The sequence below is a fragment of the Lepisosteus platostomus genome, chromosome 21 (assembly GCF_059453375.1).
Source record: "Lepisosteus platostomus isolate fLepPlt1 chromosome 21, fLepPlt1.hap1, whole genome shotgun sequence".
Lineage (NCBI taxonomy): Eukaryota > Metazoa > Chordata > Actinopteri > Semionotiformes > Lepisosteidae > Lepisosteus > Lepisosteus platostomus.
The window spans coordinates 5,471,960-5,489,457 of record NC_142631.1 but is presented as its reverse complement, the minus strand read 5'-3'; the positions used below and the strand labels follow the sequence as shown (position 1 = coordinate 5,489,457).

Sequence of the window (17,498 nt, the reverse complement as noted above, 5' to 3'; positions counted from 1 at the left end):
GTATGAGTTAATAAACCCTTGCTTTGTTGTGGACTTTAGCTTTATTCTACGTTTAACAATTAAAATGCAGAACAGAATTACCCGCAGAAAACTCCTCTTCATTTTGCATATGTTCAATTGCTTTAGGATTCATATTCCTTTGCCAGTGAGACCAAGATAAACAATCCACATTTACATGTAAGGCCATGCGCTTGCTACTTTTCAGTTCTGCAAGTAGAAAAACATTTTGTTACCATTCCCAGATATAATTCATGGAAAACCTTTGACTCATATACAGTATAATGTCCAGATTCCTTCTATTGGACTTGAATGAGCTTGTTTTATTTTGGCATCTGTCCATGTGGTTCCCCCACTTCAAATCAGCCTTTTTCTACAGAGGATTATCAAGCCTTGTACAACAGTATGTGTTGGAAAAGCCTTGGGTCACAGCAGATATAATGAAGTAAGTTACTGTTGTGCTAGGTAGGAACACTGTATGTGGGGGTGTTCTGTACCAGTGGTATAAGGTAGACCACAGAGCCATAAGTGGTAGTGATTTTTCAAAGTACTTTTGTAAGAGATACAATAAACCTTTTGTTTTATCACATTCCTCTATCACCAACATTTTCAACGGTCACCACACAATTTTAAACAAAATGCTGTTTCTATTGCTATAGCTATTTTTGTGTAATATAAGATGTGCAGGAGTTTTATATTATAACACAAAGTACATGAGGTACAGGTAACATGATCACTGTGTGAGTGTGTCAAGAGAATTATAACTTCAAAATCATGACACAGCGAATGCTCTGCACAGACAGGGCATATTTATAAGATTTACAAACCAGAAAAATAAACACAGCATCCACCCGTGATACTCTCTTGGAGAATGCCCCGAATAAAAAGTTAATAAAAATCACAGGCGTGCTGTTTTATCAATTGTAATAAAAAAATAAATAAAGACAAATCTTTCTTCACAATTCAGCTCCAGTACTGTACATCTGTGTTTCCTTGTGGTGGTGTACAGTAACAGCCTCACCACATGTCGTACTGTAATATTCCTGTTTCATGTTTCATTCATCAAACACGAATTTGGTGAGTGAAGAAGCCATTAAACATATCTTCTGCTTCTTGATTTATAACTAACATTCCTCCTGAGAGAGAGGTATCATGAGGAATATGTATTCTCAGGCTATACAGCCGCTGTAAAGGCTGTTTGTTTTGCTGCTACTTTTACTGAACCTGAAATATACTGTAACTTCTGTAGCTGTTGGTTGGTTTCTGCAGAAATTCTGTTGCAGGAGTCATCAGAGTCATCAGAGACACACTAAATACCTTGGATTTAAATAAAGTGGGCTTCTTTTTCCATTGCATCTTGCCATGTTTTTGTCTGGGAAATTACAAGATTGTGGCTGCATATCTGAATAGCTGCCCATCCTGAGCAATTATAAAGCATCAAAGAACCAGAAAATATAGGCCTGCATTAAATTGTAATGGGCTCTCCTGTGATTTCTAACTTCTGGTAACACCATACATGCATCATTTGAAATAGTTATGTTCATGTTGAAAGAAGTACTTAACTTAATTCCTACATATGTAAATATTTGAAAACCTTCAAGAGTAATACCTGAGGTATTTAGCTGTAACATTCAACACCACTGCAATTAAACAGAATTTAAATGAACTTGTTCTTAAAAATAAAACTCTCCTCTGGAACCAAAATTCTATTGATGTTTGACCATTTGTCTTGGATCAAATTGTTCTCAAATATAAACACGTGTTGTATATGTAGTGATCACTGAATTAAGTTTATATTGTTGGGGAGCCTGTGGCTGTGGGACAGAGTATTGTATCTTTATACACAGTAGGTCAGGAGAGTTTTGGAACTGCTGCAGAGAGGAAAACGAAGCCTGGACTGTCTCATTGCCCAACATTCAAACCATAATGTTGTCTTGCGTGTTCTGGGGCACGCGCATCTGTGGTGTGTGTGGTTCATCTCTTACCCAGATTCAACTGGCATCTCTCAGGCATCTCCCAGACCACAAAAGCCACATGTCCACAGGCAAGCTAACAAAATCTGCTGAGCCAAAGGATTTGTCATTGCTGCACAAGCCTTGCCAGTTCCAAACCATAAGGGGTTGATATACTGAACGAGCTCTCTTGGCATATAAAGAGTAGTGAAAGTCTAAGCGTTGTCATGTCGGCCAGTTGTGACAGTAGGAAGGGTGGCCTGTGAGACTAGTTAAAGAAGAGGAAGGTGTCCTTTTTAGTTATATAGCTCTTACCTTTGACATACTGTAGATTTGTCGGGCTTCTTGTAGGTTCACCTTGTAGTGTGGATAACAACCACCTCCAACACATGACAGTGTATGCCCCAATACAGATATCCAAGAATGAAAGATAAAGTCTTCAGACCTTCCCTTCCAACAGAAGGAGGTGAGTGAAGTGGATTCCCGTTCATTTGTAAAGAGCATTTGGATCCTTTGGGATGAAATGTTCTATGAAAATGCTAATAATTCTTAATTAATCGTTTGCTAGAAATGGCACGTATGTGTGGGAGGGGGGAAACCAAGCAGTTCAAGCAGAAAAAAAAATGGTAGAAGTAACAGGAGGCAGTCCTGGGCTAGCGAATTATTTATGATACAGCACCTCCTACAACTTAATTTATCGTTCAGTGTGACCCTTACCAGGAGTATGCGTCTTTGTGCTAATAGATAATGGATGGATAATGAGTCTTTGATGAAGTGGGGTACAATTGGAGTGTGAATTGAATCCTGCAGGCTGTGATAGTCAGGTTTATTTGTCTTGAGGCTCTGCACATTCTTCTGAACTTACCATTCATCTATTATAGACTGCTTGCTCTGGTCTGCTGGGGGCCAGATGGAATCAATTACAGCTATTTCAGGTCTTATTCCAACATTGTTAACGTGTGCAGAGGATGTAACAGCAGAACACAGGAGAAATGTGACTTGACTTCATGCTTTTTATAACTAACACTCTCCCGCTTTTCATTCATGTAGAAAAAGAAAATGGTACGGTTTTTAAATTATTACATTAAAATCCAGTTTCAGAAAAGAAACACATTGAATGCGTATTAGACTATTAGGGTCTTGAAATGCATTTTACTACATTTTTTAAATCTAGATGATTTCCTGTTTTCTTTTATCTTTAGAATGATGAAGATCTACACACACTTATTTTATTGCTTCAAAATGGAAGTACTCTACTTCATATATAGCACAAAAGGTTAATGTTAATTTAGAATGAGATTAAAAACTGAGCATCAATACAGAAATCTGAAAAACAATGTTTGGCTGAAAGCCTTATTTTAATTCCTACTGCCATTTTTGTCTTCTCGTTTTAGTTTATTTTTATCATTTTTCTTTACATTCATTTCTATTATTTCAAACAAAACATTTTGGGTTAAAGTCGGTTGAATTGCTTACATCACATATACATGTAGAAATGTAGGGAATACAAATTCCAAATAAAAAAAACAACGTTCCTAATAATATTTTTAGTATACCATAAAAGCAAAAATAGTTATAATAATTTTAAAGCACATTAATCTTTGACGCTTTAGTGACATCTAGTGTCAATAACAGAATTGGTACTGTCAGTTAAATAATTTGAACCTATAGGGAATGTATAGTTATGTTTCCCAAAAAGCAACGAGAAAACCTAAAAGTGCTATGTCGTGTTTCTATACAATCAATATTATTGTACCGGTTGTCGTTTGCAATAGATGTATTCCTTTTAATGCCTGAGTAAATTCGTTCGTATGAAAGCACATGTTTTTCTTGTGATGTTAGTTAAAATTTGTGGCCGTCAAACTGAAAATTTCGAAGTGTTTTTTTTTCCGTTTAAACATTGTGATTCTCATGGTAGTGTAGAGTGGAAAACTACAGAGTAACCTTGTGACCGTGAACAGTGAAGGCCCAATGTAATTTCAGCTCTCGACCTAAGAGCACATGATTGATAGTCTGTGTGGTGCTTAAATATTATATTAGGTCTGTATTACTACATGTGCCTAATTCAATTTTGTTGTTAGACTTACTGTAAGTATACAAATTTGTAAAAGGTTTCAAATAAGACAACATTTTGATTTTAGTTCTGTGCTTACTAAACTGCATTTTTCTTAGCTTTGAGTTCATGCAGGCGATAGAGTTAGCAATGTTTGTCTGGTCATTTATCAGTTTTAAACACTGTGGGTTAAAAGTCACTCAGAATTTGGTAACATCTCTAGGCTGCCAAATAATTTCGTTCTGTAGTAATAGCGGTATAATTCCATCCTGGAGTCGACGTTCATTCTGATGTTCAAAGTTCATTCAGGGCAAAGATGGGATGATGCAAACCAAATGTTTACATTAACCTTGCCATTTCGTTGGTATTATGTTAACATTTTTACATAAGAAAAACATATTTCGACGTTTGGATACTAATTTATCAATGTTAACAACAGGTTAATTAAAATGGACAGTATGCTTTGAAGTCTGTTCCCGTTCAATGCTGTTATTTATTGTGTAAAATAGTTGCCCATTTTAATTATTAATTCCGTCTTTTCCGAGATAATGCTAGTCTTCAGTTATTTATGATAAAGGTTGGCTGTTTTAGGTAGAAATTGTAGTTCAACAGTAGCCACATATACATTGCTATGCGTTTTTAATTAAAGCTGATGCAAAGATCTCTTGCCGCAATAACGTGGATGCCGTGTTTTTTTATTTATCTTCATTATCACCATAATAAAAACTAACACGACATACTGTATAATGATACTTTCTCAAAGGATAAGCAGCTCACTTCTGAACATGCACCTTGCCCCTCACCTTTTCCCCTGATAAAGATGGCGTCGACTTCGGGAAATGACGTCATAAAGATTAGTGAGCAGGCAAGCTGTCGATTCACTGAAGAGGATCAAAGATTGTAGTGGTATAGTGAACTTATTTCGTGTATGTGAGTTAGAACACACCAAAAAAAAAACTGAAAGTCCTGATATTGACAGACCACGTTTTTGGAAAACTGAATATATACTGTTCCTAGAGTAAACTACACGTTTTGTGTTTTAGAAGTAAATGTTTTTATAACCTTAGCACAGTACAGTGACTTCTTCAAAAACGTTTTCCCCCCAAGGAGTTTATTCGGTTTTTGTTGATAAGGAAAGCAACAAGAGAGACAACAATGAAACTTCAGGGTCGAGTTTTTCTTGTCGTTTGGACGTCTTGGAGTGTGATGATGGCAGCAGCGATTGAGCCCATCACTACCAGCATCGCCGTGGGTATGGCGGCAGCCCTCACTGGCTTCCTCGCCACCTACCAGAATGTGCTCTACTACTTTCACGAGTGCTGTAGAGAAGAGTGGATCTCCTTTAACAGATCTGGTAAGGTATTTTCTATTAGTTCTAAGGTCCTACGGTATTTCTCATTCGTACCTGGTCTTGGTATACAGGTATATTTGTTATAACTACCTGGTTCGGTTTCTATTGATAAGAGTTAAGATGTGCGTCTCCGGCACAAATGTATTCACGTACTGCGAATTCGTTAAGTAACTTTGTACATAAACTGTGCGTTGAGTTTAGCATTTTTGTTTTTCAAGATCACAAATGCTTTTACAACTCATTATATTCTACTAGGATGTCCTATTTGCAAGGACACTATTGTATTACCACTAATAATTTATCATGTGCATACATTGCAACTGATTAACGTTGGGATAATATATTTTTGCGTGTCATGATTTCTGTAAGTTTTTCATTGTATTTTTTACTAGTTTAAGAATCTTTCTTACAGATAACGTGATTATTGCAGTTATTATTTTTAATAGCAAGTTTATTAGTAAAAGCTGGTGAAATTAGATTTTAGTGACAGGAAAATTTCATATGCATTGGTGACGGAAGCGTTTGGGGGTTTTACCGAACCGCCCTGTCGCACTGAAAGGACGTCATTTGCGGATGTAGTTAGCTGACAGGCTCTGTTCTCTTTTCCATGCAGGCTTGTTTTTGGCTACACTGGAAAAACTGTTCTTTACACTCTATATCTTTTGTTTAAAATATATCATGAGAAATCTGCGCCAGGGTCTGCTGCTGTTTCTTTATACTTCCTTCGTGTGCATTCATGCATTTGAGCCCATCTCTACCACTTTTATAGTTGGGGGCATAAGTGCATATTTAGGAAGAACAATATACAATTACTTTAATGAAAACTGTAACGACAAATGGATCGCATTTAATTCCACCGGTAAGGCAACACCATTCGTAATTTTAAGTTTCTGTGTTGATTTAGATTTTAATTTAAGAAATAATATCGACAAAGATAGTTTCGATTTCGACGATAGCAAGATGTCGGCGACAGGTAGAAACCGTTAATTATTTTGTTGAATTTCTGATTTTTTCAGTCACTATACCAGTTTTTACCATCTGGTTTGAAGTCTTTTGCATCGCAAAATACATTAAGAAATTATTGTTTCATGCAATCAAATGTAGTTTATTTTTCATATAATGTCTTGTGATTGGTTTTTGCTTTCTATTTTCATTTAAACTAATTCGCGCTTTTTGTTCTATAAGTAGCTAAAACATTGTAGGAGTCCTGTTGTAAATAACGGAGAATGCAGTTTTTACTGTATACAAAATGCACACACTACAGTGGCACACAAATATGTATAATTCAAAATAAAAAAATACTTTAGTTTCTGTTTACAGAATAGTCCTACATTCGATTCACTATTCTGTCACATATTTAGTGTGATTGTGATTAAAATACTTTTAAATATCCATAGTGAGCTGTACAAAATCTGAATCTTATGTCCTGGTTGGTACCATAGATTCTTTCCATTTCTTAAAAGAAAAATGTGGTACATACAGTATAACTGTTCGTGCCAACCTGAGGCGGAAAATTAAAATCATACTGTATGTCTCTACTGTAAAAGATGAAGACCCACCTAATAACACAGACTGTTTATATATGTATATATGCGCACTTGCTGTGACAGGGAGGGGATCAGCTTCTGCTAGTGTCTGATAGGGATTCCAGCGTGCTGTTGGTGTTGTTGTTTTATTAAAGCACCTAACAGGAATATTATGATCAAAGCTGAAGCTGACATTGCATTATTCCACAAAAGATAATATTAGTGGATATGATGGTTCACTAGTCTGATGTGTCCCGTGTCTTTTGACTTTGATTCATTGTGTTGGTTTATGGCTACATCTGGTTCCATCTATTAATAATTTATTGTATTTGTGTAGCACTTTACAGATTTGAGGGAAGTCTCGTCATTCATCCATAACTGAAGCTCAGCTCCAACCTGAGAGATATGTGGCAGGTGTCATGCACAAACAGCCCCACTACATAGTAGTAGATCAGGCAAAGAAGAAGAGAATTGACTACAGTCGATCAAGATTTTAATTTTTTATTTGTTATATTGCACTTCACAACAGTTTAAGACAAAAGCATGTTTAGAATTATATAGCAGTTGATAACAAATCAACGGTAAGCCATGTGGGCGTGGAGGAGATGAAAACTAGAACTCCCAGTGTGAGAAAATAAACTTCTGGGCCTTATAGTGCCTCCCCCACCATGCAGAGAGCTTGTGGTATCTTAACTTTAAATACATTGTGGACAATCTCTGTAATAGATTGTCTGGGGTATGCGAAAAGATCATTCCTAATGCAAGAAATTGTAAAGGGTTAATAAAGTAATGTTATATATTATATATATAACATCAAGGGCTGGGATTCTGCTGTCCTAGATCTGATGTCGCTGGCCATCGAGACATGTATGCTTAGCGTGAGAACCCAGAACCCAGTGCTGGGATCCTGACAGTGGAAATCTGAAAATGATGAGAAGTGTGTGACGGGGTTTAGGGCCACCGTAAGAAGTAAATAAATTCATGCATCATGCTCTGAACATTGCCCTGTGATAGTATAGGCTAAGAAAAACCAAATGGACTAAACAAATAGGTCTTGAGCCTATGAGGGGCCTTGTAACTTGTAGATTAAACCAACTGTTATTTTGGAGATTCTTAAGACTACTACAGTAAGTACCTGCTGTCCTCAGACCAAAGAGCTCTGCTTGGTGTGTTTGTTGTTAGAAGTTCTTCTAAATATGGTGGGAGTGTGACCTTTTAGTGCTTTGTAGGTCTAAAGGGTTGCTTTAAACTATGTCCTGTAATGATGTGGGAGCCAGTGTAAAGGTGTTAATACTGGAATTATATGCTTGAGGTTTTTTTTAGCAAAGAGATGTGCAGCGACATTATGAATGAACTGAGGTCTGGATATAGCTTTCCAGAATATAGCCCATTATCTTTAATTGTCTTGTCTGCATGTAAGAAATGAATGTGCCAGTTATTCTGTGCTGTTCGTTGAGAGAAATCACTTTATCTTGAAGATGTATTTTTTAGATGGGGAAAAAAGCTACTTTATGCATGTTTATGTGTAAATCAAATGAGAGTTCTTGATCAAACAATACTCCTAAATTCTGATTTCAGTAAAATTGCACTGTACATTGTTTTATGATGATGTCTCATAGTGGGAACATGTGTAGTGAAAACAGTAGGCCTGAAAAGGGAACCTTGTGGGACTCCAGATGTGGGTATAATTTAAAAGAGAGCACAAATCTATAACAAGAAGTGTAATGTTTCTAAACAATTAATATTTGGTGGCCAAAGGTGTCAAAAGCTGCATTTATCTAGTAGTATAAGGGCAATGCAATTCAGAGACTAAAGGACACTATGCTATGAGTAGCATGAACAAGTTTGAGATATCGCATGACTTAAGGAAATCATGTAGTTGGTTTGGAACCATTTTCTCTAAGATTTTAGGTAAGACTAGGTGATTAGACATAGTCCTGTAATTTCTTAGTCACGGAAGTTGGAAGATTTTAAGTTATGGTCCTCATTCCCTTACCTACCATAAGAAATACAGGTTTTGCAAGAATTTAGGTAAACTAAAAATGGATAAGCCATAAGGTGAAGGAAGCTTGTATTGTGTAGGTTTTCTGTATTTCTGTACCTTATGAGTTATCTTCACCACTACAGTAGTCACCCTCAACAACAAGATGATGGTTTACCATAGTTGTCTCACATCCCCTTAATGGCCAGATTCAGCATGTTTGAATTTTGAGATCTAATGAGATCAGGCTATACTGTAAGTATATTGAACCTGGGCTTTAGCATTGAGAGTACAAGATCCTACCGACATGCTCTTATAATTTGAGAAAATTAACCAGGTAGAGTACCTGAAGAGTAATTTGGAAAGTTTCTGCATTTTGTCATTAATTTAAGGTTCTAATTGAGCCCTTTCAGGAAGGAGCATATCTTATGTTAGCTGTCAAATGTTTCTTGAAATTGAGGATTTTTTTCCTCATTTTTATTCCCCCAGGTCTGGAGGCTGATCTTGAGAAGAAACTGTTCGGCCAGCACGTGGCCTCCAAGGTTATTCTGAAGGCAGTTACAGGCTTCATGAACAACAAAAACCCGAAGAAGCCGCTGGTTCTCTCCCTCCATGGGTGGACTGGGACGGGCAAGAACTTCGTCACGCAGCTGATAGCCGAGAATGTTTACAAGAAAGGCATGGCAAGTGGCTATGTGCACCAGTTTGTCTCCACTGCTCATTTTCCCCACCCCAGTCACGTTGACCAGTATAAGGTAAGTGAGTCGTATGCAACACCTGCTCTACAAAAGTCTAACCTAATAAACCTCTATTGTGTCTGAAATACCATGTTTGAACAGCCTTTTTAGTACACTTCAGTACACTTTGTTCTAAAAATGTTTTTTTTAAGTTACATGATTTAAATGTTGGCTGCGCAGTAGTTAGCATCGCTGCCTCACAGTTCTGGGGCCCTGGGTTCAATTCTGGGCTTGGGGTTCTATCTGTGTGGAGTTTGTATGTTGTCCCCATGTTCACGTGGGTTCCCTCCTTAGTGCTCTGGTTTGCTTCCACAGTCCGAAGACATACTGGTAGGTTCATTGGCTTCTGGGAAAATTGGCCCCAGTGTGAGTGTGTGTGTGTGTGTGTGTGTCTGTGTGAGTGTCCTGCAATGGACTGGCTTCCTGTACAGCGTGCCTGTCTGTCCTGCCTTGTGCACCTTGCTTGCCAGAATAGGCTCTGGCTGCCCCTGCAACCCTGAATTGGATGAAACAGTAAAAAAAAAGGATGGATGGATTTACATGTTACTTTTTCTTTTGTGATTACAATAATCATAAGAAAGGACTGAAAACCAGCTGGAATGTTGCCTTACCTACTGTATGTGTCTTGTCTTTAAAGCTCCTTCTGGGTTAATTAATGGCTTGCCCATCAATTTTAACCCACTTGATGCTCATTAAAGCAACAAGAAACTCTGCCCAACTGATTTTCCTCAAATACTTAAACTCCATTATGCCAGTGCTTATAGAAACTGTCAGGCTGCCTGATACATCTTGTTTGTATAGTAACCTGTTGAGATGTTACCTTGTATACTGTGACTCAATAAAGATAAGTGACTTCAAAATGAAGGGCCACTGGGTTCAAGCTTAGCAAACAGGACTTTGACCTAAGTCAGCCTAATGTGGGAGAAGGCAAACTCTTAAACAAACTTGTTCATAAAGACTTATTTTCCATTTAGTTTTTGCACTATTGCCTTTAAGACAGCTGAAATATTTTAATTTAATTCTTCTGGCTACTGAAAATATTCTGGGCTTGATGGTATTCAAAGTAAAAACCCCAAAATAACCCATGTAATGAAAAACCTAAATCCTTCATTTTAGAACTTGAAACTTTGTGGAGTCTGATGGCAACATTCGGTATACTTTTTCTCCAAACAGCAGTACATGAAGGGCTTCAGAATTTTTTTTTGCCTAAAGCTTTTTTTCCCAGCTTTCACTTTGTGAAATGCAAAACTTTATTTAAAATTGCTGTTTCTTATTTTTTGGATTGCTGAAGAAATTATTAATATTTGTTTATCTGACTTTGGTTATGAGACTCAGCTGTTGGACCCTTGCTCATTTGTATCATCTGCATCTTTGCCTTCTGTACAGGTGCAACTACAGCAGTGGATTCGAGGGAATGTGACCAATTGTGCTCGATCCCTGTTCATATTCGATGAAATGGATAAAATGCACCCTGGACTGATTGACAGCATAAAACCATTCCTTGATTACTATGAAAATCTGGATGGCGTATCGTATCGCCAGTCTATATTCATCTTTCTCAGGTATATTAGAAGATTTACTCTATTCACTTTAGGCTTTGTTCTAGTGCACTCAGTATGTACAGTCAGCACCTTTGTTCATAAATTAAGCTACATCAAATAGAAGTCCTTTGAAAGAGTACTACATCCCTCAACACTTAATGCTATGAATGTAAAATATATAGTTACTGTCAAAACAAAGTCTGTCTCCTACCTTGGATTCTTGTTTTCCTACCATATTGGATGTTTTTGTTTTAATGAAAATGACAGTCTAGTCCGGCATAAGTGCCTACAGAAGCTCTTCAGTTTAAATAGTTTTGGTTCATGAAGAGTCGTAGCAACATTTCTTGCCTTCTGTGTTTCAAATGAATTTGATGATACTGTCAAGGAGCCTTGACACCAATCAGTTCTCTCTTCTGCTTCTCCCCCCATCTTTCCATTTTCACAGCAATGCTGGTGGCGAAAACATAACGAGAATTGTCCTTGATTTCTGGAAAGATGGGAAGGAGAGAGAAGACATTCAGCTAAAGGACCTGGAGACCCAGGTCTCTCTTGATGTCTTCAACAACAAGAAGAGTACGACACATTTGTTTCTTGTCTTTCCTCTCACTTTCTGCTCTCCTGCCTCTCGCTTGGTTTCTCTGCAAAATTTAGTCGAGATGTGACCTGGGAATGGCAGCATGGAGGTGTGGTTGGGATGCTGGTTCAAATCCCAGGTGGGATTGTTGGTACTCTGTTGGTGTCCCCTTGATCAAGATGTTATCTGTATAGATTGTTACCAGAAACTCTATTGATATAAATATATAGGTAATTGAAACACATGGAAGTTGATGTGGATAAAAGTGTCTGTCAGAGAAATTAATAATGTTACATTTTGTTTTCTGGCAATCTTGAGGTCACTGATTTTAAGTCACTTTGCAGTGCCAGAAGAGTAACTTGCTTTGACTTCTGATTTCTTGATTTCTGTTTCTCATAAGCTTTTTAAAACTCTTTACATGCGACTTTAAGGATAAAAGTAGAATTCTGTTTTGTATTGAGGATTTTAATAATCTTTGATTTGATTCTGACAGTTTTGACATTTGATTCTGAGATGTGAACAAAAAGGTAGCAGTTGAAAAGAGAACAACTGGCCTGCCCTTTTCATTTGGTTGCTGTCAAACCTCTCGAAGGATCTCTAGAATTTGGAACTTGCAGTAACAGTGTCAGTACTGAAGAGGTGGCTGTTCCAGATCCCCATACCCCTTTGTGTAAATAGAGTGCCTTTAGAAAGAATTCACCCCCTCACCCCTTTCTTATTTTGTTCCTGTTACACCTCCAAATTTTAACACGTTGAGTCAATACTTTGTACATAGTCTTTTAGCAGCAATTACAGCCACGAGTCTTCTTGGGTATGTCTGTATGAGCTTTTCACATTTAGATTGTGGAATTTTTGCCCATTCTTCAATGCAAATTTGCTCTAACTCTGCAAAATTAGATGGAGAGCGTCAGTGGACAGCAATTTTCAGGTCATACCACAAATTTTCAATTGGATTCAAGTCTGGGCTCAGGCTGGGCCATTCCAGAATACTCACCTCCTTTTTTTTCCAAGCCATTCCTTGATGGTTTTTGCCGTGTGCTTTGGGTCATTGTCCTGCTAGAAAATGAATCTTTGCCCTGAATGCAGATCTCAAGGATTTGCCTGTATTTGGCTCCAGCCATATTGTCCTTGATGGCAACAAGCTTTCCAGTTCCTCCTGCTGAAAAGCAACCCCAGAGCATGATGCTGCCACCACCATGCTTGATGGTAGGGATGGTGTTACCTGGGTGTTGGGCTGTATTTGGTTTGCGCCAAACATAGTGCTTTCCTTTCAGGTCAAAAAGCTCAACTTAAGTCTCCTCAGACCACAAAATTTTCTTCCAAAGGGTTTCAGGTTTTGTCACATGGCTTCTAGCAAGCTCCAGGCATGACTTAATGTTGGCCCTTCTCGGAACTGGCTTCCTTCTAGCCGCTCTCCCAAAGAGGCCGAATCTGTGAAGTGCTGAAGAGATTGTTGATGTCTGGTCAGTTTCTCCCATTTCAGCCAAAGAGCTCTGCAACTCTGTCAGTGTTGTAGCTTGCCTCTCGATCACTTCTCTGACAGTTGCCCTTCTTGTCTGGTTGTTCAATTTGGTAGGACAGCGTGATCTTAGTATGTGCCATTATGTTTCCATTTTGCTACAATGGACTTCACGGTGCTCCTAGGAAGGTTCAAAGCTTTGCCAATCTTTTTGTAACCTTCTTCAGCTTTTTTCCTCCTAACAAATTCTTATCAAAGTTCCACGGGCAGCTCCTTGGTCTTCATGACAGCAGGACCGATCTGATCTGCTGTTTTAGTTGAGACCTCACAAAGTTAGTGATATTTATTGTGCAATCAAGCAGTTGAACACAGGTGGATTTGAAATGAGCACAGGGTGTACCTTGTTAATGTATTTAGTGTGTAATTGATAATTGAATACATCAGCCAATTTAGGTAGTTAAAACAAGGGGGGGAATTTTCAGATTTTTATTTTTAATATAATTCTGAAGACATCAAAATACTTCATTTCATTTTAACATTTAGAGAATTACTTCTACAGGAGGGGAAAAATCTCTTTTAAATAAGCTTTAATGTGACTTTGCAACACAGCAGAACAAGAAATAATCAATGGGGGGTGAGTACTTTCTGAAGGCACTGTATATCCCTTCGATTTTAATGCCTTTAAGCAAACACCCTTAATGTGCTCTTGTCCCCTTATATCCCTGTTTTATTATTAGATGAAAAAGACAAAAGTGATAAACTAATCATGACATTTTGTCTTGTCTGCATATTTTGGTAATTTAACCAAAAAATAAAAATTTATTAATGATACTCTAGTCACATTAGACACATACATAAAACATTAGAAATAGGCAAAGTGATGGTGACATGCACATTAAATACTTATCTTGTTGTACATATAACAGGCTAAGTGGCAGTAAATCCATTATCATCAGTGATATCAGCCTCTTAGAACCTGGATATTGCTGAATTATTTGGCTTTGAAGCCAAATGTGCCCACAAACAGCTAGGAACATCCCAGCACACAAATTCACTCAGCACATATAGATGCAATGGATTTCACATTTGAAGCCTGTCATAATTCCTGCTCTGCCCCTGTGTTCTTCTAGGTGGATTTTGGCACACCAGCCTCATCGATAAGAACTTGGTGGACTTTTTCATTCCCTTCCTGCCCCTGGAGTACAAACATGTGAGGATGTGTGTGTTAGCTGAGATGAGAGCCCGCGGAATAGAGCCAGATGAGGAAGCAGCCAGCAGTGTTGCCAGTGAAATGAACTATTTCCCCAAAGATGAAAAAGTCTTCTCTGTCAAGGGCTGCAAAACTATTGGAGGAAAGTTAGACTTCTACATCTAGAAGTCTGGAAAAACATCATTGGATTCCACAGGCCTCTAAAACTGCAGGGGAACTGATATCTGACAGTTGGAGTTAAAAAGAAAGAACCTGATGGCATTGATTATGCCTCCCTGTTCAGTCTCGTAGCTCTCTTAACCCAGTGCTAAGGCTGGGAAGAAGCTGGACTTTGGAGACAGTGCATCCAAGTAGTTCCTCTCTGGATTGAAAGACAATTAAGGATGATAAAAACTGCTTCAGTGTCCATTTCTTTCTGTCATATTGAAAAAAGTTGTGATTTGATATGACATCTTGGGCAACGTGACAGTGATGATGTATATTTTAAGTTCTGTTCAAATTCATTTTTGGAATTAAAACGGGATTTTTTAAAAATGTGAACCAGATTTTTTAAAAACAACATTAGAGGACTGGTTTATAGTGTAAACCCGTTGGTGCCATCGTATGTATTTTCATAGACAGTGTCATTACAGTTTCATCTTTTTACTTTCAGATTGACATGCCTTTAAACCATGAGCTTATAGCACATGTTTGAACAAAACAGCATTTGTCACATGAAGCTCTTTTATCCAATGTATAATACAAGTCTTTTTAATTGGCTGTATCGTATAGTAGATCATTGTGCCACATAGCCAATGCTAAGTTCTTATTTAATTGAATTGAATTTACCAGTGAATCGGTGTAACATTTTGAGGCCTTCATTAACCGAGGACCTAATTTTTCAAGAGCAATGGTGGGATTTCTTGATTTTGTGATAGAAGTTTAATGAAAAGGGGACTTTTGAGTGGCCCAACCTGGAAAGCCACTTGCTGTAAATGTAGTATAAGCCCAATAGGTCCCACATACAGTATCACTAGTTTGGACCTGGGCTATTTTGTCAGCCAGCTGACAGTTTTGATTCACTAAGCACCACTGCATAACTGGCTCAGCACATTTGGAGGTTGTTGGGGTTGAATCAGCTAGCTAATCCACTGAGACCCCTAAAACTCAACAGCTACTGTATTGGTAAGTTCTAGTGTCATCTATGAGAGATATATCTCATCTACTCCTTCAATTGATGCTGACTATCCTGCAGGGCACTGTGGAGATTGCAGTGGGTTAGATGGTAAACCAGTCCATCGCTGGTGTGCTGGAGACCTTTGGTCTGGTGCAGGATCATTTCAGCGAACTCCACTGTGAAACAGTGATTCCATTTTGGGAAGGTTTTGAATAGAAACACATTTTGCAATTCCCCATTGCAACATCAAAAGGTGTTCCTGGGACATGCTGGGCTGAGAGATAGAAGACTGAGGCATAGCACCTTCAGCTCCTCTTGGTGACTTTAAGAATAAACATATGAGAATAGCACTTTAAGATGTAAAAAAATTGATTCTTTTCAATGTATCAAAGAAGTTCCAATGGCCAATATTTATATTCCATTACCTGTTCTAGAACTATCTTGTGCATACTGCAATTTAGCAGCCCTTTTGAAATTTTCACTGTCAACAAAAATTTTCTGCTTCCCCCCAAACAAGTTTATAATACAATCCCAGTTTTGTAGTGTATTGTGGGAAAAAAAATGAAGTCCGTTGTGTGGTCCTAAAATAAATATTTCTCCAGGGCTTTTTATAATGTCCTGTAATAAGGGTGTCATGGTGGCGCAGTGTTGCCTTGCACCTCTAGGGGTCTGGGTCCAATCCCGGAGCTTGGGTGCTCTCTGTGTGTAGTTTGTATGTTCTTCACACATTTGTGTGGGTTTCCTTCAGGTGCTCAGGTTTTCTCCCACAGCTCAAAAACATACTTTAAGGTGAATTGGCTTCTGGGAAAACTGGCCCTGGTGTGTGTGCGCCTTGCAATTAACTAATACCCCAACCAGGATGTATCAGCTTTGCGCCACTTGCTTGCCGGGATAGGCTCCGGTTCCCCCATGACCCTCTACTGGATAAAACGTTTAGGTAATGGATCCTGGAACCTGTAATGGAACTGCTGGGCAGAAGAGTGGTGTAAGCACGCTCTTTTGTAGGAGAGAATGTTGTACTCTGTGGGAGCACAGCACTTTCAAGCACTGAAGGTTTCAATTGTAGTGGTGCAAAGCTTCCCAAAAAAAAGCTCATCATTAGGTAATCTTAATTTTGGAAAGAATGATTTTAATATTTTTGGTGTACAAATTATTTTTTTGTTAAAAATGTTTGGAAATGCTTTATTTTGCTTGGCACAAGGGAGCAATTTTGTGTTATTTTAATTGCTTTAAATTAATGTTGTACTAAATTGAGCACTGTTTTCAGAAAGAGAGAGTAAGCTAAGTAATGGCCATCCAAATCCCTGAACCTAATTTTTCTTTTGAACCTTTTTATGGAATAATATCTCCTACAAGAGGCTTAAGAGACCAGCCTTAACACAATTTACTGTACATCTTTTCACTGAAAATGTGTAGGAAATGTAATATCTTTGTGTTTTTATAAGATTATGATTATTATGTTAAAAAAACTTAATCACATAATTTAAAACTGATGTGCAATTGGAAATCGAATACTAATACAGTACAGTATATGCCATGCAAAATAACGTTTTTCTTTAAATAAATCTCAAAATGAGGAGAAACTTAATTGTTATGGAAGTAATTTAAAATAGTTAACACTCTCATCATGAAATACAAGCAGGTTTTAGTGATTTAAAAAAAATCTTTTCTGAAAAGAAATCAGTTGGAGCTTTACCTAAAAACGGAGCTTATGATTGTGCAATTTCTAAAGACCTGGGTAAAATCCAGGTCTGATCTTAACTCGTGTTTTCATTCGGTCTCTTTGTGCTGTTAAAATGTCCTTTTTTTAATTTGCCAAACATTAAAATATGAGTCTTGTTTTGTAAAAAAAAAAAGTTTAAAAGTGTTCACATTTTTATTTGTATGTACCGCACTCTTTACTTGCAGTTTTCTGCTTTTAAATTTTGTCAAATCGACATCCAAAGAGTGAGTCTTGAAGG

The 17,498-nt window shown here is 37.7% G+C and overlaps 1 protein-coding gene across 2 annotated transcripts; it reads left to right on the top strand.

Moving 5' to 3' along the window:
• Window positions 1–4,860: 4,860 nt before the first annotated feature.
• tor1 (torsin family 1) lies at window positions 4,861–17,393 on the top strand. Of its 2 annotated transcripts, none has more exons than XM_088615061.1 (5): window positions 4,861–5,356; window positions 9,350–9,615; window positions 10,984–11,159; window positions 11,584–11,711; window positions 14,302–17,393. In XM_088615061.1, exons 1-5 carry the CDS (start codon window positions 5,158–5,160, stop codon window positions 14,544–14,546), a joined length of 1,014 nt encoding a protein of 337 aa, XP_088471187.1. In that variant the 5' UTR covers window positions 4,861–5,157; the 3' UTR covers window positions 14,547–17,393. The 2 variants fall into 2 exon arrangements, with proteins under 2 accessions (XP_088471187.1, XP_088471188.1); XM_088615062.1 differs by lacking the exon at window positions 4,861–5,356 and adding an exon at window positions 5,912–6,212.
• Window positions 17,394–17,498: the final 105 nt, after the last annotated feature.

Excerpts from the sequence above, each read along its gene's own strand:
- tor1 (XM_088615061.1), top strand. The coding sequence starts at position 5,158 with ATGAAACTTCAGGGTCGAGTTTTTCTTGTCGTTTGGACGTCTTGGAGT. Across the intron at positions 5,357-9,349 it reads GATCTCCTTTAACAGATCTG|GTCTGGAGGCTGATCTTGAG; the intron begins GTAAGGTATTTT and ends TTATTCCCCCAG. Across the intron at positions 11,160-11,583 it reads TCTATATTCATCTTTCTCAG|CAATGCTGGTGGCGAAAACA; the intron begins GTATATTAGAAG and ends CCATTTTCACAG.